The sequence below is a fragment of the Microcaecilia unicolor genome, chromosome 8, assembly GCF_901765095.1.
Source record: "Microcaecilia unicolor chromosome 8, aMicUni1.1, whole genome shotgun sequence".
Lineage (NCBI taxonomy): Eukaryota > Metazoa > Chordata > Amphibia > Gymnophiona > Siphonopidae > Microcaecilia > Microcaecilia unicolor.
In genome coordinates, this window is record NC_044038.1 from 232,245,096 (window position 1) to 232,268,175 (window position 23,080).

The 23,080-nt window shown below is 46.1% G+C and overlaps 1 protein-coding gene across 1 annotated transcript in view; it reads right to left on the bottom strand.

The window, feature by feature from the left end:
- CDK5RAP1 (CDK5 regulatory subunit associated protein 1) overlaps window positions 1-23,080 on the bottom strand; it is a 63,711-nt gene that overhangs the window by 40,162 nt on the left and 469 nt on the right. Inside the window, 4 exon segments of the mRNA XM_030211185.1 lie at window positions 7,746-7,843; window positions 10,249-10,283; window positions 12,792-12,895; window positions 13,403-13,747. Of these exon segments, the coding sequence (XP_030067045.1) occupies window positions 7,746-7,843; window positions 10,249-10,283; window positions 12,792-12,895; window positions 13,403-13,709 (544 nt within the window). The 5' untranslated portion in view covers window positions 13,710-13,747.

The following is a 23,080-nucleotide window of genomic DNA, read 5'->3' on the forward strand; positions in this document are numbered from 1 at the left end:
ATCAGCAATGGGAATTAAGATTCATATGTCTCCTTCGAGCAAAAGGATTATATATATGCTTAGATCAAGACAGAACAGCTGAAAATATGGCTGAATGGGACAATGCAAACTATTATGTGAAGTGCATGTTTTTGGAAGCTCTCTCAGAGAAACAAGCCATATTAGTGGAGGGAAAAGATACACCAAAGGACATTTTATATAAACTGAGAACTATGTATGCAACTACATATGCAAAGCAGCAACCAATTTGGTTGGCAGAGTTGAATGAAACCAAATTAAGGGATAAAAGTAAATGTAATGATCACATTATGTATCTTATGTCTTCATTTCAAAAGCTAGAACTTTCTGGAATTCCCATGTGTGATGCATTGAAAAGAGCATTTCTTTTTACCTCACTATCAAAGAAGTTTGATGTTTTTAGGTCTGTAAATGAGGCCATTGAAGGGCAATCTTTTGAACAGGCAACATCAAAACTAAGGCAGGAATGCATAATAAATGATTCTGAGGAGATGTGTTCTCAAAGTCAGTCAGAGAGAAATGAAACAAATTTCTTGGCAAAGAACAGAGGAAGGCGGAGCTATGGGAAAACTCCACCCAAGGGCAAGCTGATTTGCTACTCATGTGGAAAGGAGGGACATGTATCTAAATGGTGTAAGGAAACACAAAACACTCCCTCTAGCTCACCTAAGCCAATGGAACTAAAGAATTTTCAAACCAGGAAATGTATGAAGGACAAAGATAAACACAAGGGCTTTCTAATGGCAGAAAAATCTTTGACTATGGTAAATAATAATTCAAATGAAAGTACTTGGATTTTGGATTCAGGGAGCACATGCCATTTAACCAATTGTAAAGATTTCTTTCAGGAAATGTGTCCAGAGGAAGGTATTCTTAAAACTGCAAACGCAGGGACTGCTAAGATCCAAGCAAAAGGTATTGGATTCTTAAAATGCAAAGTGTCTAATGAAGTTAAAGAAATTCCTGTAAGTGATGTCTTGTATATTCCCCAAGCAGTTTGCAATATGCTTAGTGTATCTACATTAGATAAGAAGGGATTTGTGATTCATTTTGAAAACAGTAAGTGCACAATCTCTAAAAATGATGAAGTGTATGCTGAAGCTTTTATGCATAATGATGTTTATAAGCTGAACATTTCAGGTGAAGCCTCACATATGGCGCAAGTAAGGAAGAATGATGGAAAATGTAGTCTGGAAATCTGGCACCGCCGCCTGGGACATCGTGATTCTAAGGTGATCCAGGATCTTTACAGTAAGCAACTGGCCACCGGCATTCAGATAAGTGCAGATGCTGGTAAAATTGAGAAATGCATAGACTGTGTTACTCAAAAAGGTGTGAGACCCTCATTTCCTGCATACACAGGAAATAGGAGTAATAAAGTGCTGGACTTAATACACAGTGACTTATGTGGACCGTTTAATATCCCATCATTGGGAAATAACAGATTTGTGCTAATATTCTTGGATGATTTCTCTAGATATTGTGTGGCCTATTTGCTGAAAGAGAAAAGTCAAGTCACAGACATGCTGAAGAAATACGTAGCCATGGTGAGCAATAAATTTGAAAGAAAACCAAAGGTTCTTCAGACCGACAATGGTGGTGAGTTCACTTCACAAAGCATGCGCACATTTCTAGAACAAGAAGGCATTCAACATATCACAACAGTAGCTTATACACCAGAGCAAAATTCTGTTGCAGAGAGAAAATTTAGGTCAATTGTGGAAATGACCAGATGTATGCTGTCAGATAGCAATCTCCCTAAAAAACTATGGGGGGAAGCCATTCTCACAGCAGTGTACCTACAAAACAGAATGCCAACTAAAGGCGCTGAGCGCACACCACATGAGACATGGCATGGTAGGAAGCCAAACCTGTCACACATAAGAACATTTGGAAGTACAGCATATGCTCATGTACCAAAGCAAAGAAGGCATAAGCTGGATTCCACAACAGAAAGGGGCATTTTAGTTGGCTATGCTCCAGGACACAAAGGATATAGAATTTTGAATCTGAAAACTGGCATTGTTGGCATAAGACATGTTACATATTTTGATGAAAACAAAAGGGTTGATAAAGGCTGGATTATCCCAGATGAGCCTTATCATCCAGAATATGAAACTAGAACCATAATAGACATGCCAGTGTATATAAATGCCATACCAAGGCAGATGTCTGAAAGCAACTCACCTGTATCTAACGAGGAACAGGCAGAGGAAGCAGACACAGAAAGGATCATTGAAGAAGACAGTACAGTTGGAGAAGGGGAATCAATTGGAGAAGGACTCTCAGATTTAGAGGATGCGGAAAGGTCAGACCAACCTGTTGTCAGACGCTCATCCAGGGAAAACAAAGGTGTTCCACCCCCAAGACTGTCTTACCTAACAAAGTCAGCAGAAGCTCAAGAGCCCTTAACATGGGATGAGATTGAGAAAATGCCAGCAGAAGAAGCTGCTGAATGGCATAAAGCTGCACAAGAAGAAATTGATGCATTGAATAAAAATAATACTTGGATTCTTACAAAATTACCTCCTGGCAAGAAAGCTATAGGATGCAAATGGGTATTCAAGTTAAAAAGGAATGCACAAGGAAAAGTGGAAAGGTATAAAGCCAGATTAGTCGCAAAGGGATATCTTCAAAATTATGGAGAAGATTTTGATGAAGTGTTTGCACCTGTAGTGAAACACACGACAATCAGAACACTTCTGAGCATTGCAGTCTCAAAAGGCATGCAAGTCAACCACATTGATGTGAAAACAGCGTTTCTTCACGGAGATATAACTGAAGATTTGTACATGGAACAGCCAACAGGTTTCATAAATACAAAACAAAGACAGCTAGTGTGTAAATTAAACAAAGGTCTTTATGGATTAAAGCAAAGTGCAAAATGTTGGAATGAAAAATTGCATGAAATATTGACAAATTTAGGATTTAAGCAAGGTGAAGCAGATAAATGCTTGTACACTAGGTGCACAAATGGACAATATGCATACATTTTAGCTTTTGTTGATGATCTGCTCATTGCAAGCAAAAGTGAGCAAGAGTACAAGGACATTGTAAAGTGTTTAAACCTCAATGTTGAGATAAAAGAACTTGGTAATGTGTCATACTATCTTGGTATAGAAATTGAGAAACAAAATGATGGTTCTTATCTTCTAAGCCAGAAGCAGAAAATAAATGAGCTTATTGAAAGTTTAGGTATGCAAGATGCCCAAGTTGTAAGCACTCCCATGATCACTGATTTTCTGAAGGATGAAACAGTAAGAGAACCTTTACCAGATAACATCCAATATAGATCAGCCATAGGTAAGCTTTTATATCTAGCTACCACATACAGGGCTGATATAGCAAATGCAGTAGGAATTTTGAGCAGAAGGGTCAGCTCACCTACCAAATCAGATTGGACTGCAGTTAAAAGGATGGTAAGGTATTTAAAGGGTACCATTGATTGTAAATTAAAGATTTCAGCCAATAGTAATCCAAAACTAATATGTTACTGTGATTCAGATTGGGCAGGGGATCATTCTAATTATAAATCCACAAGTGGATATGTGTTTATGTATGGAAATGTACAAATTTCATGGGCCAGTCATAAACAAAGTATTGTGAGTCTGTCTTCTACAGAAGCTGAATATGTGGCTGTATCGGAAGCGTGCAGAGAACTGATGTGGATTGAAAAACTTTTGCTGGATTTCGGAATAGCTGAACAGAGACCAATCCAGATAATGGAAGATAATCAGAGCTGCATCCGACTGTCACAGAATGACAAGGTTCAGTCACGCACCAAGCACATCGCAACGAAATACCACAACGTGCGAGAGTTGGCGAAAGAAGGGGTCATCAGTCTACACTATTGTCACACCAGTGAGATGACAGCTGACATCATGACCAAACCGTTACCCAGAGAACATTTTGTGAATCTGCGTATAAAGCTTGGACTTTGTATGAATAAATAATTGCATGACAGTTATGCATGAGAAGGGGTTTGTTGGAATGTAATTGTATTTTACATGCATTGCCTGTCACCTATTATTTCTCTGTGATTACTCTGTGACCTCTGATGTGAATTACTTAGAGAGGTCACACAGCTATGCAACTTCCTGTGGGGGTTAGACACAGCAGATGCAGCACATGGAGCACATGGAGCTCATGATCTCTCCTAACCTGAGAGGATCTATGGTGGTGTGAGCATCCATTACCATCTAAGCACATGGAAGGAGCTGATAATACAAATGTATAGTAATATGTATATATAAGCCTGTCTGATTATAATCTAACTACAAACTGTGAGTAAACAGATGTTTTGTTACTTCAACTTTAAAGTGACTCAGCAGTGAATTATTCAGGGGTGAATGAGAGAGAGATGAAGAAAGAAATTAACATTTCTAAAGCTGAAGCTGTGTGTACTAAAATCTGCTAATTATTTACTACAAATAATCCAACATGAAGAAGCAGGGCATGTGAGACGGACAGGCAGTAAGGAGTTGCAATCTGTAAGAGAATTAGGTTTCCATACCACGGATGACGTGGCCAATTGAAAGCTACAAGCAGTACCTGAGACCGCTGGTGCTCCATCCTCTGAACCAGATGTTCCAAAAGGGGCCACAGAAGACAAGCATGGGCATCCATTCCCTCAGATAATGGTTTCCTGCTGAAAAAGCGTGGGATCTTTGCACTGGTGGCGGTGGCCACGAGATCCATGATCAGGGCTCCCTACCGATCAACTGCTGCCTAAAAAGTGGCATGTGCCAGAGTCCACTCTCCCAGATCTATCCAATTTTTGCTAAGAATAATCGGCCTCGCATTGGAAAGATAATCCCCACGTCAATGTGGTGGTTTGGTGGAATTGGATTCTGCTTTACAAGAAATATGAGCAAGCCACAGTATTTTCCTTGTTTGGTCATACATCAGCTATTCAAAAATGAAAGTCTTTGGACCTTTTTCTATCCAATACGGACTAATTTTAGGTTTAGAACTCGGCTCTGTGGGTTGTAGTGTGCGTTTTTATTTTGTTGTATTGCCTTTTTGTGTGGCTGTATCTTTAAAATCTAATAATCCTATTTGGACAACAACAAAAAAGAAAAAAAAGAGAAAAATCGGTCTCCATATTCACCATGCCCATCACGAGACGCAGAGAAAGACTAGAGATTAAGTTTATAAGTACATAAGTACTCCCACACTGGGACAGAGCAAAGGTCCATCAAGCCCAACATCCTGTTTCCAGCACTGGCCAATCCACGTCACAAGTACCTGGCAAGATCCCAAAACAGTACATTTTATGCTGCTTATCCTAGAATTACTCTATAGACTTACTTAAATGGATGTCAAGTCACTCAACTCAACAACAGAAAACAAATATCCAAAACTGACTCGTTATTATGGCAAAAAATACGTGAAGGTAAAGCACGTTACACTACGAGGAAGGAAAAAGCCTCACAGAGGTCCAGATCAAACAAATCTATAGAGCTGAAAGCTCATCATCGGCTTTAAAAGAAAAAAAAAAAAAACCTTCTTCAGTATTTATCAAAAACGGAACAAAATTCTCAAAATGGTAATTAGATTTCAAAACGTGCAAAACCCGAAGATACGACATATTTAAAAGCTCAGTATTCCTGGAGTCTATTGGGTTTTTTTGCTCTTGATGACATTACATATGAACAATATATAGTGACAGCATTTGGCACCCTAAGTGAATGTATCAAATTAAGGCATCACTTACATGTGTAAATAACTCTTTAGCCTGGAGAAAAGGCGGCTGAGGGGTGCGGCTGAGGGGTGATAGGATAGAGGTTTACAAGATAATGAGTGGGGTAGAGCGGACAGATGTGAAGCGTTTGTTTACACTTTCTAACAATAATAGAACCAGGGGACACAAGATGAAATTAGAACGTGGTAGGTTTAAAACGAATCGGAGAAAGTTTTTCTTTACTCGGCGCGTAGTTAGACTCTGGAACTCACTGCAGGAGAAGGTAGTGACAGCAGCTGGCCTTGCTGAGTTTAAAGGGGGTCTGGACAGATTCCTGAAGGAAAGGTCCATTGATCGTTATTAAATTTGGGGTTTTTGCCAGGTTCTTGGGGCCTGGATCGGCCGCTGTCGGAGATGGATTGCTGGGCTTGATGGACCTTGGGTCTTTTCCCAGGCGAGGCAGTGCTTATGTGCTTATGTCACCACTTGTGCACTTTTTTTCCTTCCTAAAATTAAGCGGCTCCTTCAAGAATTACCCCCTAAATTTAAGGTGCATCCCTATATCGCATTGTGTTAGCTAAAAGGTTATGTCCTTCTGTCCCGGTCACCCACATTTAAAAAAAAAAAAAAATTACACACATATTTTTATTTGTTGCATTTGTTCCCCACATTTTCCCACCTATTTGCAGGCTAAATGTGGCTTACATAGTACCATCAAAGGCATTTGCCCAGTCGGTGGATAACAAAAACAAAGTTGAATAGTGATCGTATGAGGTATAAGTGGAGGGTCGGAATGGATGCAGATTGCGTGATGTCCTGTTCGATCATAGTCATGCTACTACTACTACTATTTAGCATTTCTATAGCGCTACAAGGCGTACGCAGCGCTGCACAAACATAGAAGAAAGACAGTCCCTGCTCAAAGAGCTTACAATCTAATAGACAAAAAATAAAGTAAGCAAATCAATTAATGTGTACAGGAAGGAGGAGAGGGTAGGTGGAGGCGAGTGGTTACAAGTGGTTACGCGTCAAAAGCAATGTTAAAGAGGTGGGCTTTCAGTCTAGATTTAAAGGTGGCCAAGGATGGGGCAAGACGTAGGGGCTCAGGAAGTTTATTCCGGCATAGGGTGCAGCGAGACAGAAGGCGCGAAGTCTGGAGTTGGCAGTAGTGGAGAAGGGAACAGATAAGAAGAATTTATCCATGGAGCGGAGTGCACGGGAAGGGGTGTAGGGAAGGACGAGTGTGGAGAGATACTGGGGAGCAGCAGAGTGAGTACATTTATAGGTTAGTAGAAGAAGTTTGAACAGGATGCGAAAACAGATAGGGAGCCAGTGAAGGGTCTTGAGGAGAGGGGTAGTATGAGTAAAGCGACCCTGGCGGAAGATGAGACGGGCAGCAGAGTTTTGAACCGACTGGAGAGGGGAGAGGTGACTAAGTGGGAGGCCAGCAAAAAGCAGATTGCAGTAGTCTAAACGAGAGGTGACAAGGGTGTGGATGAGGGTTTTGGTAGAGTGCTCGGAAAGGAAGGGGCGGATTTTACGGATGTTGTAAAGAAAGAAACGACAGGTCTTGGCAATCTGCTGGATATGAGCAGAGAAGGAGAGAGAAGAGTCAAAGATGACCCCAAGGTTTCGAGCTGAGGAGACAGGGAGAATGAGAGAGCCATCAACAGAAATAGAAAACGGGGGGAGCGGGGAGGTGGGTTTGGGGGGGGGAAAATGCTGTGTTGGTAGGTGAAGAGGGTTAGGTGGGGTCGTTGGGGTAGGCCTTTTTGAAGAGGTAGGTTTTTAGTGATTTCCTGAAGTTCAAGTGGTTGTGGATTGTTTTCACAGCTTTTGGGAGCCCATTCCATAGTTGTGCGCTTATGTAGGAGAAGCCGGCTGCATAAGTTGTTTTGTATTTCAGTCCTTTGCAATTTGGGTAGTGTAGGTTTAGGTAGGATCTTGACGATCTGACTTTGTTTCTTATTGGTAAGTCTATAAGGTCTGTCACGTTTCCTGGGACTACGCCGTACTTGATTTTGTATTAGATATCATACTATACCTAAAATCCCCACTCGAAGAGTCTGAGAAATCAAGCATTTGCGTTTCAGAGCAGCGATTTCCTGCAATCGATTCCATATTTTCTTCTCCGCGTTCTCCCTGGCAGAAATAAATCATAATCATGGCTCTACACATTCTGACAAAGAGAAAACATACTGTCCACTAAATTAGTTACCAGCCCTCTAGATAAGCACTTAACTTCCAGGCTATCTGTACATTAATGTTTAAACATCAGGAAACTAGAGTGAAGTGCCAGCAGATCCTCAATCCCTGTTACTAAAGATGAGCCCAGTGGCATGAACTGAAATGTCCGTGGAATGTCCTAACCATGACTCTCTTACTCAACACCCTCACTTATCACCCCCACCACTGCAATTTCCACACCCCTAGCTGTCGGTCTGTCCAATTTAGATTGTAAGCTCTGTTGAGCAGGGACTGTCTTTTCATGTTCATTTGTACAGCGCTGCGTAAGTCTAGTAGCGCTATAGAAATGTTTAATAGTAGTAGTAGTAGTATGAGCCAAGTATAGGACAGTCAAGCCATTGTGACATCACTGATGAGGTTGGCTCTTAGGCATTGATGGACTGAGGCATTATGACATCACAATGTCAGCTCTGGTTAAATCACCGCAGTTCCTCAGTACCTTTCCGCTCTTATCTCTCCCTACACTCCTCCCCGTGAACTCCGTTCGCTGGTTAAATGTCTCCTGTCGTCCCCCTTCTCCCCCACTGCTAACTCCCGGCTCCGTTCCTTCTATCTCGCTGCTCCCTATGCCTGGAATAGACTCCCTGATCCAGTACGTCAGGCTCAGTCTCTGGCTGTTTTCTAGGCTTAAAGCCCACCTCTTTGCTACTGCTTTCGACTCTTAACCATGACTCTCTTACTCAACACCCTCACTTATCACCCCTACCACTGCAATTTCCCCACCCCTAGCTGTCTGTTCGTCTGTCCAGTTTAGATTGTAAGCTCTGTTGAGCAGGGACTGTCTTTTCATGTTAATTTGTACAGTGCTGCGTAAGTCTAGTAGCGCTATAGAAATGTTTAATAGTAGTAGTAGTAGGAATCCCCACCTCCAACTGGCGAAGATTGTTGGTCATGACAAAGGTAGGTAGAGATGGAAGGGAGCGAGGCAGAAGAGAATGTGTAGGGTGAGAAGGGATAAAAAGGATGGCTGAGAGAGGTCTGGAAAGAAAGGAAGGAAGAAAGAAGCTACTACTACTACTACTTAGCATTTCTATAGCGCTGCTAGGGTTACGCAGCGCTGTACAAGTTTAAACATGGGGAAGGACAGTCCCTGCTTGAGAGAGCTTACAATCTAAAGGTAACAAACTATGTAGTCAGTGTAGGTATCATGAATGGGGAAGGTGGTAGGCGCCAAAAGCAAGGGAGAAGAGATGGGCTTTGAGTAAGGACTTGAAAATGGGCAGGGAGGGCGCATGGCGTATGGGCTCGGGAAGTCTGTTCCAGGCATAAGGTGATGCGAAGCAGAAGGGGGCGGAGTCTGGAGTTAGCGGTGGTGGAAAAGGGTACAGATAGGAGTGATTTGTCCTGAGAGCGGAGGTTACGGGTGGGAACATAGGGGGAGAGGAGGGTAGAGAGGTAATGGGGGGCTGCGGATTGAGTGCACTTGAAGGTCAATAGGAGAAGCTTGAACTGTATACGGTAGCAGATTGGGAGCCAGTGAAGTGACTTGAGGAGAGGGGTGATATGAGAGTAACGGTTCACGCGGTAGATAAGACGTGCGGCGGAATTTTGGACAGATTGAAGGGGGGATAGGTGGCTGAGCGGGAGACCAGCAAGGAGAAGGTTGCAATAGTCAAGACGAGAGGTAACGAGCGAGTGGACGAGGGTTCGGGTGGTCTGTTCAGAGAGGAATGGGCGAATTTTGCTAATATTATAGAGGAAGAAGCGACAGGTCTTAGCTGTCTGCTGGATATGGGCAGAGAAGGAGAGGGAGGAGTCGAAAATGACTCCGAGATTGCGGGCTGAAGAGACGGGGAGGATGAGGGCGTTGTCAACAGAGACGGAAAGTGGGGGAAGAGGAGAAGAGGGTTTGGGTGGGAAGACAAGGAGCTCAGTCTTTGCCATGTTCAGTTTCAGATGCCGGCTGGACTGATCTGATCTGAATTCATATTCCTCCTGCTCTGCTCTCAATGGCACATCCCCCTATGCCCCAGAATTCATAGGAACTAACTCATGTACTCACAGGCACACCCTAAATCCCCATGTGAATGCAAGGGACCCAAGAGCACACAGGGCCCAACTCTATCCATAGGCCACACTCCTCATTCACCACTACCCCACCCCACCCCCCATAGACGTGCCCCACATCCACAGTCCTCAAATCTTAAACAAAAAATACTCCCTCTTGGTCACCAAACCACAACACTCCCAAACTCCTGCTTATTAACTTTCCCTTCCACTTACTCATTCATTCAGCTCCCCTGCCACCCTTAATGCTCCCAAACGTATTCCAAGCACAAGCAAAGATCTCAAAACTTTACCTGATAGCGCAAGTGATCAGAAGAATCACATCTGCCTTGAAAATAAAAAAAAAATAAAAAAAAAAAAAAGGTTACTGTTGGGATTTCTGTTTTACACATTTTATTCTTTTGGTTTAGCAGTTTCACCTGGCGTTTTGAGCTTCTGCCATTAGGAAAGACTAGGCGGTTACCTAGGGCAGCTGCTTTGCGAGGGAAAGCAAAGAGCAGCTGCAGTCAAAGGAAACCGACAGAGACTCATAGCCAGACTCAAAAGAAACATCAGTCTGGACTTTCATTGCACAGGGAGAAAAGCAATTTTCAAACAACCCATTTTTTGAAATTTGCCATAGTTATATATATACAAAATAAAGTTTAATATTCAAATGTATGACGTCCAATTATACATTTTTATAGGATTATCCCAGTAGGGGCGACACTGAGGTGCCCAAGATTGTTGGATTTACCAAAAACTTAGGGGCGTGACTAGGTGTCTTGAAGTTAAATCGAGGAGAGTGCAAGTCTGAATATTAACCCTTTAGCGCCCAATGTTCCCATAATAAAATCCCATATGGAAACGCTGGGCACTAATGGGTTAACTAGGGCTCCTAATACCCTTAACACCGTCCCTGGAACTGGCTGATGCTGGGCTATGGCACAATGAAACTTTATTTGCAGTTCCCCAGAGTTTAAATCTCCCAACACATATTCCAGCTATTAAAGCAAACAAACCAAGTACCCTCTCTGACAACCAGCATGCATGCAACTTGGTTCTGGTCTAACTGTTGTAAATTAACTGAGGTTTCCATCCCATCCCTAGGGCCAGAAAAAGGGCTTAGGAACAGAGACAAAACTTCTTCCACGGCAGTGTGTGGCCCAGACCAGTTATACGATTTCACCACTCCTGCTGCAAAGAACTGTTCATACTCAACATTTTAATATAAGTTCAAGCTTTCTATTCAACTGCTGACATTCAGTAATCGGCATTAGCACAAATGGGACAGTTTTCAGAATATTCAATTCAATTTAGGTCTTATATACAGCTAAAATCCCCTTTCCAGGGTTCAGTGCAGTTTACATCAATTAGATTACATGACTTAGAACAATGCAAGAGAGATCAAGCCTATTATCAGTAACAGGAAATACAGAAGAGACAACAGTCCTGTGAACCATACGGTAATATGATAAACTAGTAAAAAAGGCCCGTTTCTGTAGGCAAGGAAACGGGCCTTAGGCAGGCAATCCCCCCCCCCCCCCCCCCCGTGCTACGGCCCCCTCGAACCCACCCCCTCCCGCGAACCTGTCGATCCCCCACCACCACCCCGGAACGCCGAAAACTGCCGCCACCGTCGCCGCTGTTGTTGTGCTACCTTCCCTTCCCGTAGGTTGTTCAATCATCTTAGAAAGTTTAACTCCGTGCGTCTGACGTCAGACACACGGAGTTAAACTTTCTAAGAAGATGATTGAACAACCTACGGGAAGGGAAGGTAGCACAACAACGGCGGCGGCAGTTTTCGGCGTTCCGGCGGGGGGGGGGGGGGGGGGGATCGACAGGTTCGCGGGAGGGGGTGGGTTTCGAGGGGGCCATAGCGCGGGGGGGGGGGGGTGACAGCTGATTCTGAGGCAGTAGGAGGAGTACTCCTCCCCTTGCCTTGCAATCAGCTGTGTTGACGTCAGTGACGTCCTGCGTGTCTGCCTCGCAGACCACTTGCAGCCAGGGACCCACGGTCCCAAGCATGGAACGTTGGAGGTGAGAATTATTATATAGGATTACTTATACCTTTACTAAAGCAGTTACTAAAGCAGTAACCTCCGCTCTCAAGACAAATCCCTCCTCTCAGTACCCTTCTCCACCACCGCCAACTCCAGGCTCCGCTCTTTCTGCCTCGCCTCACCCCATGCTTGGAATAAACTCCCTGAGCCCATACGCCAGGCCCCCTCCCTGCCCATCTTCAAATCCTTGCTCAAAGCCCACCTCTTCAATGTCGCCTTCGGCACCTAACCACTTACCTCTATTCAGGAAATCTAGACTGCCCCAACTTGACATTTCGTCCTTTAGATTGTAAGCTCCTTCGAGCAGGGACTGTCCTTCTTTGTTAAACTGTACAGCGCTGCGTAACCCTAGTAGCGCTCTAGAAATGTTAAGTAGTAGTAGTAAAGCAGTTTACATTTTCTATTCTGTTTTGTTACATGGTTAAGTCAATTACAGTCCACCAAGCCCAGTGTCCTGTTTCCAGAAAAGCTAAGCGTATTCTAAAAACTCCCAAACTCCTTATACTTATCCCCCAAGTTTTCTTTTCCCCATCTTCCCTACGCCATCCCCCTCCCAATCTCTTTCCTTTTTTCATATCATACCTCGTTTACCTTTCCATGTTCAATTCACCTATTCTTAAAACATTACCATTACTATGTTTATTACAGTTTGTAATATTCTCCTTAAAATACTTTGTAATTCTATTTACTACGTAAGCCGCACTGAACCTGCTGTATGTTGGGAAAGCGCGGGGTACAAATGTAATCATAAATAAAGCAACCATAAGTACGATAGTAGGGGAACTCAAGTGCACCTCGTAGGCAGAATCAGTTCTCAAGTAGCCATTCTTCTGCAGGACGGACCAGGCTATCTCTGTGTCGGCCACATTCATTTGGCAGCCATAGGTCTCAAAATACACTGAAATGGGGGGGGGGGGGGGGGGGGGGAAGAAAAAACAGCAGAGATTATGGCTTCTATTTTAAGCTTATTGTATAACTAGTAAAAAAAGACCCGTTTCCGTTTGAAAGGAAACGGGCGCTAGCAAGGTTTTCCTCCGAGTGTGTATGTTTGAGAGAGTGACTGAGAGAGGCTTCTGTTCCTGCTCTGTGCATTCCCCGTGTTGTGCTGATTCGCTGCTCCCTGTATCGTGGCTCCGCCCCTCTCCCTTCTACTGGCCAATCTGATGTGGGTTGTGTGACATCACTATTATCTACTCCAACATGATCCACGGTTCCAGGCAGCCTCAGAATGTTGGAGGTGAGAATTATTATATAGGAAGAGAAGGATGCATTTTTATCACTGCAGGGACAACCATAAAATGAAAAATGACAAGATCTGATCTGTAGCGGTATAGATGGGAGTTTTATAAACACTTGCACTTGATATTCAAAACTATTTAAACCAGCCAGGGACGGTTAAACTAACCTTTACTCTTCCCTCCTGCAAATGCTTCCTCAGCGAGGTAAGAAGGCGAGCGCTCCTCTTCACCCACTTCGAATGGGCTCTCTCGTGGTGGAGAGCCGCCTTTCAAAAAGTCCTGAAACACAGGGCCCTCGGCGAGTCTAGAAGCGAAATCCAGTCCCTTTTTCTGTGCATCAGGAAGAGAACCAGGACTCGCTGTGTGGCCTGAACAGGTTCTGCGTTGTAAACATACTGTACAGAACACCAGCTTCCTCTTCCTCCACAAGTTTCTCTCTCTTAATAGTAGCGTCAGACATTTTAAAGGGTGCATGGCGTAGTGCAATTAAATAAAGAAAAATATTTAAAAACCTGTAATTTAAGAGAAGACAGTATTTTAGTATTTGTTTAATGCACACATGAAATAATAGCGATAAGACTTTCCTCTCTGAAAAATCCTGTTGTTTAGTATAAAGCTGTCTGGTTTTGTAGAACAGCCAACTTTGTATATACAACTTATTCCCTTTATTTATGATTTACTACTACTTAACATTTCTAGAGCGCTACTAGGGTTACGCAGCGCTGTACAATTTAACAAAGAAGGAGAGTCCCTGCTCGAAGGAGCTTACAATCTAATAGATAAGAGTGAGACAAATATAGGACAATCAAGCCATTGTGACATCACTGATGAGGTTGGCTCTTAGGCATTGGTGGAATGAGGCATTATGCCATCACAATGTCAGCTCTGGTTAAATCACTGCTATATGTAATACTACTACTACTACTTAACATTTCTAGAGCGCTACTAGGGTTACGCAGCGCTGTACAATTTAACACAGAGAGACAGTCCCTGCTCAAAGAGCTTACAATCTAATAGACAAGCGAACGGTCGGTCTGATAGGGGCAGTCTGGATTCACTGAACGGTAAGAGTTAGGTGCCAAACGCAGCATTGAAGAGGTGGGCTTTAAGCAAAGACCTGAAGACGGGCAGGGAGGGGGCTTGGCGTAAGGGCTCGGGAAGGTTGTTCCAAGCATAGGGTGAGGCGAGACAGAATGAGCGGAGCCTGGAGTTGGCGGTGGTGGAGAAGGGTACTGAGAGGAGGGATTTGTCCTGTGAACGGAGGTTACGGGCGGGAACGTAAGGGGAGATGAGGGTAGAAAGATAGTGAGGGGCATTTGTAGGTAAGAAGAAGAAGCTTGAATTGAATGCGGTATCTGATCGGAAGCCAGTGAAGTGACCTGAGGAGAGGGGTGATATGAGTATATCGGTTCTGGCGGAATATGAGACGTGCAGCAGAGTTCTGAACAGATTGAAGGGGGGATAGATGGCTAAGTGGGAGGCCGGTGAGGAGTAAGTTGCAGTAGTCCAGGCGAGAGGTAATGAGAGCGTGGACGAGAGTTCGGGTGGTGTGTTCAGAGAGGAAAGGGCGAATTTTGCTGATTTAGTAGGGCAATTAGCTTGTGTCTTCTTGGTTTTCTCACAGAGCACAGACAGGCTTGCTTAGCCCTAGTAATGGGCCATAACCTTTAACATGTGTCTGTATGTTTGTTTCAAACAGGCTCTAAACATAACACAGAAACTTTTCCAGTGAAGGACACATCAGAGTTTGTTTTTTTTTTCGTTTTTTTTATTTATTACAATTTTACATTTAAATCAAGCAAAGCTTGTTTTGAAAAGCAATACATTTCTCATACTTTTTAGAAGAATACAAACATAAGAAAAAGAAAAATCGGGATTTCTTGCTCAAGTCCTCATATTGGGGCAGGATGTTAAGAAATGAAATATATTTTCATAACAAAAATTATCAAAAATAGAGCAATAGAAAGATAGCAGGTTAACATTACACAGTATTATTTATTTCAATTAAAGGGGAATTGATATTTTATGGACCCCTATTTTGCCTTGAAGCTAGAAATACTGTTAACTGATCCGGGTCAAAAAACACATATTTGTTTAAGGACACGTCAGAGTTGAAGAATACCAGATAAGTAAAAGAGAAAATATAAGGCATTAAATGATTGGACAAAATTAAGCTTCAGTATTCTGCCTAAGCACATCTTGTACTAGTCAGATTCTGATAGCTTCCAAAGGAAACACAGAGAGAGAGAGATTTTATTTTCCTTATACTGAAATTTAGACTGATATAAATTAGAATTCAATTTTCTGTAACACTGGGATAAAATAATTTTTATTGTAACCATTTATTTACGCTTATACATTTTAAAATTATTATAAAAGAAGATAAAAACTGAACTCTGTGAAGTGTTTTTCCTTTGCCAGAAGGGCTCTCTTTCAGTCTTCTGTTTTGTTTAGCTTCCCTTTAGAGGCAAGAGGGTTGCTATACAATGTCATCAGTTATTTATTTATTTTACACATTTATAGACCACTTAAATCAAAATGGTTTACAGAAAACCATACAAAGCAATACACCACCAACAATAAAATCAATAAAATACAAAAAAATAGTCATATACAACCATTTTTTTTTTTTTAGTTACATTTGTACCCCGTGCTTTCCCACTCATGGCAGGCTCAATGTGGCTTACATGGGGCAATGGAGGGTTAAGTGACTTGCCCAGAGTCACAAGGAGCTGCCTGTGCCTGAACTGGGAATTGAACTCAGTTCCCCAGGACCAAAGTCCACCACCCTAACCACTAGGCCACTCCTCCACTGTTGCTACTATTTGAGATTCTACATGGAATGGTAAAATTATGTATCATACCTGATAATTTTCTTTCCATTAATCATAGCTGATCAATCCATAGACTGGTGGGTTGTGTCCATCTACCAGCAGGTGGAGATAGAGAGCAATCCTTTTGCCTCCCTATATGTGGTCATGTGCTGCCGGAAACTCCTCAGTATGTCGATATCCAAGCTCCATCCGCAGGACTCAGCACTTAGAGAATTACACCCACAAAGGGACACTCTGCCCAGCTCACCACCGCCGAAACGGGGGAGGGGAATTAACCCAGCTCATCCCCACACAAGTGGGGGAGGGGAATCCGTCCAGCTCATCCCCGCGGAGCGGGGGAGGGACACCACACCCGCCGATGCGGGGGGATCTGGCTTATCCTGCAACCGCAACCGCGGGAGGAGCTGACTGACCCTAACACCGCCGAAGCGGGAGGGGTACAAAGCTGCCCTACTGCCGCACGAAGCGGGAGGGAGCGCCGGCAGAATTTAAGTCTCAATCCAGCCCCGTAAAACGGAGGGGAGAGGAATGCAGCAGCTCACTGTAACACAAATTCGTCTCAACACTTGAAGAATCCATTGAAAAACTTGAACACGAAGTCCTCCTGAACAGGAACTGAAGACTAAACTTGAACCTGAAATGCAACCAGAATATAAACAATACAGATATCTGGGAGGGGCTATGGATTGATCAGCTATGATTAATGGAAAGAAAATTATCAGGTATGATACATAATTTTACCTTCCATATCATCATGCTGATCAATCCATAGACTGGTGGGATGTACCGAAGCAGTACTCAACCATGGCGGGACATAGAAATCCCTGACCGCAACACTGAAGCTCCAAACCGGGCCTCCGCCCGAGCAGCCACAGTCAAGCGGTAATGCCTGGAGAAGGTATGGGCTGATGCCCAAGTTGCCGCCTTGCAAATCTCCTCCAAGGAGACGGACCCGGCCTCTGCCATCGAGGCCGACTGAGCTCTAGTGGAGTGAGCCTTCAGCTGGATAGGCGGCACCTTCCCCGCGGCCACATAAGCCGCTGCAATAGCTTCCTTGACCCATCTTGCCACTGTAGGCTTAGCAGCCTGCAGACCCTTACGAGGACCTGCAAACAGGACAAACAGATGATCCGACTTCCGGAAATCATTGGTCACTTCCAAGTATCTGATGATGACTCGTCTCACATCCAGATATTTGAGAGCAGAGTATTCCTCTGGGTAGTCCTCCCTACGAAAGGAAGGGAGACAGAGCTGCTGATTCACATGGAAGCGAGAAACAACCTTGGGCAGGAAGGAAGGCACTGTGCGAATAGACACTCCTGCCTCAGTGAACTGCAGAAAGGGCTCTCGACATGAGAGTGCCTGGAGCTCGGAAACTCTTCTGGCTGAAGTGATAGCCACCAAAAAGACTGCTTTCAACGTCAGGTCTTTCAGAGATGCCCTTGACAAGGGTTCAAAGGCGGCTTCTGCAAGGCTCTTAGCACCAGGTTGAGATTCCACGCAGGCACCACTGAGTGCAGAGGAGGGCGCAGGTGATTAACTCCCTTGAGAAAGCGCACCACATCTGGCTGCGAAGCCAGGGAAGCACCCTTCAGGCGGCCCCTGAAGCAAGCCAGAGCCGCTACCTGGACTTTAAGGGAACTGAGCGACAGGCCTTTCTCCAGACCTTCTTGCAGGAACGCCAACACTGAAGAAATTGGAGCAGTGAAGGGAGAAAGTGAGCCTGCTTCACACCATGCTGCAAAGGTACGCCAAACCCTGGCATAAGCAGTAGAAGTAGAGCGCTTCCTCGCTCTTAGCATAGTGGCGATGACCTTGTCTGAGAAGCCCTTCTTTCTCAGACGCTGCCGCTCAATAGCCAGGCCGTAAGACCAAAGGGGGAGGGATCCTCCATCACCAAGGGACCCTGATGCAACAGGCCCTGCACCACTGGCAGCCGCAGAGGATCGTCCACTGAGAGCCTGATCAAGTCCGCATACCAGGGACGTCTGGGCCAGTCCGGACCCACCAGGATTATCCGGCCCGGATGCTTTGCCACCCGGTCTAGCACCCTGCCCAACATGGGCCAGGGCGGGAACACATAGAGAAGCTCCTGTGTCGGCCACTGTTGGAGAAGAGCATCTACTCCCAGGGATCGAGGGTCCCATCCTCTGCTGAAAAAGCGCAGCACTTGGCAATTGGCCGATGACGCCATCAGATCTAGGCTCGGCTGGCCCCAGCGCTTCGTGATGTCCAAGAACGCCTGAGCAGATAGCTGCCACTCTCCGGGATCCAAGGTATGGCGACTGAGAAAGTCCGCCTTGACATTCATGACTCCGGCAATGTGGGCCACTGACAGCTGTTCCAGGTTCGCTTCCGCCCACTGGCATAGATTCATGGCCTCCTTGGCTAGAGGGGCGCTCTTGGTACCTCCCTGGCGGTTGACATATGCCACAGCCGTGGCATTGTCCGACAGGACCCGTACTGGTTTCAACGCCAGTACCGGGAGGAACTCCAAAAGCGCCAACCGAATGGCTCTGAGTTCCAGGAGGTTGATAGACCACTTTGCCTCTGCAGGAGACCAGAGCCCCTGCGCTGTCCTTCCCAAGCAGTGGGCTCCCCAGCCCGTCAAAGAGGCGTCCGTCGTGACGACAATCCACTCCAGGGTCACAAGAGGCATCCCTGCAGACAACTTGTCTGTCTGCAGCCACCAGCTCAGCGCCTTGCGCACTGCTGGGTCCAAGGGAAGGCGCACAGCATAATCCTCCGACACCGGAGTCCAGCGCTGCAGCAGAGAGTGTTGTAGTGGTCTCATATGAGCCCTGGCCCAGGGCACTACTTCCATCGTGGCCGTCATAGAGCCCAACAGCTGCACATAGTCCCAAGCCCGGAGCGGAGAGGCTACTAGGAACTGGTCCACCTGAGCCTGAAGTTTGACAATCCGATTGTCCGGCAGGAACACTCTGCCTAATTGGGTGTCGAATCGAACTCCCAGATACTCCAGGGACTGAGTCGGGCGCAGCTGGCTTTTCTCCTAGTTGATGATCCACCCCAGGGAGCTCAAAAGAGCAATCACCCGGTCCACAGCTTTGCCGCACTCTGCATAAGAGGGGGCTCGGATCAACCAGTCGTCCAGATAAGGATGGACTTGTACTCCTTCCTTTCTCAGGAAGGCCGCGATGACCACCATTACTTTGGAGAAGGTCCGCGGAGCAGTAGCCAACCCGAACGGGAGGGCTCTGAACTGGAAGTGTCGGCCCAGGACTGCAAAACGCAGAAAGCGTTGATGAGGAGGCCAGATGGGAATATGCAAGTACGCTTCCTTGATGTCCAAGGATGCCAGGAACTCCCCTGCCTTCACTGCCGCTATAACAGAGCGGAGGGTCTCCATGCGAAAGTGCCGAACTTTCAAGGCCCGATTGACCCCTTTGAGGTCGAGGATAGGCCGTACAGAACCTCCTTTCTTTGGTACCACAAAGTAAATGGAGTAACGTCCCTTGCCAAGCTGATTTTCTGGCACCGGAACGACCGCACCCAGGCGGATCAGATTGTCCAAGGTCTGCTGCACTGCCACAGCTTTGACCGGAGACTTGCAGGGAGAGAGTACAAACCCGTCTCTTAAGGGTCGACAGAACTCTAGCTTGTAGCCGTCTCTGATGACTTCCAGCACCCAAGCGTCTGAAGTTACCCTGGTCCACTCGCCCAGAAACGAGGACAGGCGTCCTCCAATTTGCACTGGGCCATGGACCAGGACCCCGTCATTGGGTACGAGACCCTGGGGGAGGACCGGAGGGCGCACCTCCGGGACGGCGGTCTCTGCGAAAGGAATGCTGCTTGGGGGAGAAGTTCCTCTTGAAGGAAGAGGGGGCAGAGGAGCCCGACTTGCCCGGGCGGTACCGACGGGCTTCCTGAAACTGTCCTCTGGAGATACCGGGGCGAGCACTGGCCCGAGCCCTGACCTCTGGTAACCTCTTGCCCTCAGACGTGCCGAGATCGGTCACAATTTTGTCCAGCTCGACCCCAAAGAGCAGCTTGCCTTTAAAAGGCAACTTAGCCAGGCGGGACTTAGCGTGGTCCGCAGACCAATGTTTCAGCCAAAGCCACCGCCGCGCAGAGACTGTCTGAGCCATACCTTTAGCTGAGGCTCTCAAGACATCATACAGCAAGTCTGCCAAATAAGCCAAGCCCGATTCCAGGGCCGGCCAATCAGCCCTCAAGGAAGGATCCGAGGGGGAAGCCCGCTGCACAATCGTCAGGCACGCCCTGGCCACGTAGGAGCCACAAACTGAGGCCTGCAAACTTAAGGCAGCCGCCTCGAAGGACAACCTTAAGGCCGCCTCCAATCTTCTGTCTTGGGCGTCCTTTAGGGCCGTGCCACCTTCCACCGGCAACGCCGTTTTCTTAGTCACTGCAGTGATTAAAGAATCCATGGTAGGCCAAAGAAAGGCCTCACATTCACTTTCAGGCAAAGGATAGAGGCGGGACATAGCCCTAGCCACTTTGAGGCTCGCTTCCGGGACATCCCATTGAGCCGAAATTAAGGTGTGCATGGCATCATGCACGTGGAAGGTTCTAGGCGGGCGCTTCGTCCCCAGCATAATGGCGGAGCCAACAGGGGCTGAGGGAGAGACGTCCTCCGGTGAGGAAATCTTTAAAATGCTCATGGCCTGCATTAACAGGTTGGGCAAATCCTCTGAGCGAAAGATCCATGCTGCAGAGGGGTCATCCGCTCCATCTGAGCGGGAATCCGTCTCCTCCAAGGAATCCCCAAAGGACCGTTGGGAGAACTCAGATACGCTGCCCTCATCTACATCAGAGGAAACAGCGTCCTCTAAGGCCTGGGAATCCACCCGAGGGCGTTTACTTCCGGGGGCCTCAACCCCGTTATCAGACAAGGGAGAAGGGGCAGCGTTTTGCATAAGGAAGGCCTGATGCAGCAGCAAAATAAACTCGGGGGAGAAACCCCCCAGACTGTGCACTTCAGCAGCCTGGGCCACAGCCCTAGACACACCCTCAACCGGCGCTCGTAAGAGCGGGGGAGAAACATGCTGCGCATCCAAGATGGCGTCCGGCGCGACACTCCGCGAAGGAGCCGCGCGGGAAGAACGGCGCTTAACTTTAGCCGCTTTTTTGCCGTCGCCCAAATCAAGGGCGGCCATGGCATGAACGTCTCCCAGCTCAAGGGCGGCCCAAGAAGAAGCCGTCCGAACAGAGTGGCCGGCCAAGATGGCGGAGGCGAGCAGCGGGGGATGGGCGTTTATGGCGGGAAAAACCGCCGCACCGGAGGAAGACCCGGGACACTGACCGGCCTCCGAACTGACACCCAACAAGGGCGAATCAGACTTTAATACCCCCGCATCCCCGCTATGAGCGCACACGCGGTCCGGGGAGCGATTCTTCGCGCCCTCGCCCTCCGACGCCATAGGCCACGTGGAGATCAATCGGGGAACCCCCTGCCCGCTATAAAAAAGGTAAAAATTACCTGCTTCTCGCTCCGAGCTGTAACGACCTGGTGTCCCAGTGTGTAGCTACAATAAACGTTTAAATAAACGTCGAAATAAACGCCTTTAAGGACGTCCAAATTTTTTTTTTTTTTTTTTTAACGGAGCCAGCGGGAGGGGGGAGAAAAGGAGGAACCTGGCGCCACCAGGTTTGCACTTGCTCAAGAAGAGCCCTCAACCCCAGGCACTCAACAAAACCTAAAAATTAGGCTTGGAGGCCTAGCCAGAGCTGCTGCTGTGTGTGACCACCACCTGCTGAGATAGAGAACATACAGGAGTTTCCGGCAGCACATGACCACATATAGGGAGGCAAAAGGATTGCTCTCTATCTCCACCTGCTGGTAGATGGACACAACCCACCAGTCTATGGATTGATCAGCATGATGATATGGAAGTTGCTATTCCACTAGCAACATTCCATGTAGAAGTCGGCCCTTGCAGGTCACCAATGTGGCCGCGCAGGCTTCTGCTTCTGTGAGTCTGACGTCCTGCGTCAGACTCACAGAAGCAGAAGCCTGCACAGCCTTCTACATGGAATGTTGCTAGTGGAATAGCAACATTCCATGTAGAATCTCCAATAGTAGCAACATTCCATGTGGAATCTCCAATAGTATCTATTTTATTTTTGTTACATTTGTACCCTGCGCTTTCCCACTCATGGCAGGCTCAATGCGGCTTACATGGGGCAATGGAGGGTTAAGTGACTTGCCCAGAGTCCCAAGGAGCTGCCTGTGCCTGAAGTGGGAATCCAACTCAGTTCCCCAGGACCAAAGTCCACCACCCTAACCACTAGGCCACTCCTCCACTGTTGCTACTATTTGAGACAACATTCCATGTAGAAGTCGGCCCTTGCAGATCACCAATGTGGCCGCGCAGGCTTCTGCTTCTGTGAGTCTGACGTCCTGCACGTACGACTCACAGAAACAGAAGCCTATCTCCAATAGTAGCAACATTCCATGTAGAATCTCCAATAGTATCTATTTTATTTTTGTTACATTTGTACCCCTCGCTTTCCCACTCATGGCAGACTCAATGCGGCAGGCAATGGAGGGTTAAGTGACTTGCCCAGAGTCACAAGGAGCTCCTAATAACTTTATAACATGTTGTACAGAAGTTGCCTATGGAAAGGATTTCACTACCCCAAATCTGTCAGCTCCAAACACTTGTTAACCTTCTGCAGGTGATACCTCTGACCAAACATGTTGCTGTTTTTCCTCAACTTTTGAAAACACCAAAAATTGTTATCAAAACACCTGCTTTTCAAAACAAAACAAAAGCTATCTAGCTGAGGTGATCATCAGAAACCAAGCAATAATATTTTTTGTGGTCTAAAGAAGGTATGTTTTTCTTAATTATAATAATGCTTTATATTTTTTGTTCCTGTATTACCTTACCCAAGTTTTGTACTTGGTAAAAAAAATTTAAACTAGTAAATATAAAATAATAAAAAAAAGAAACCAAGCAATAATTTATTTGCATTTATTTATTTGTAACATTTATACCCCGCGCTTTCCCACTCATTAGCAGGTTC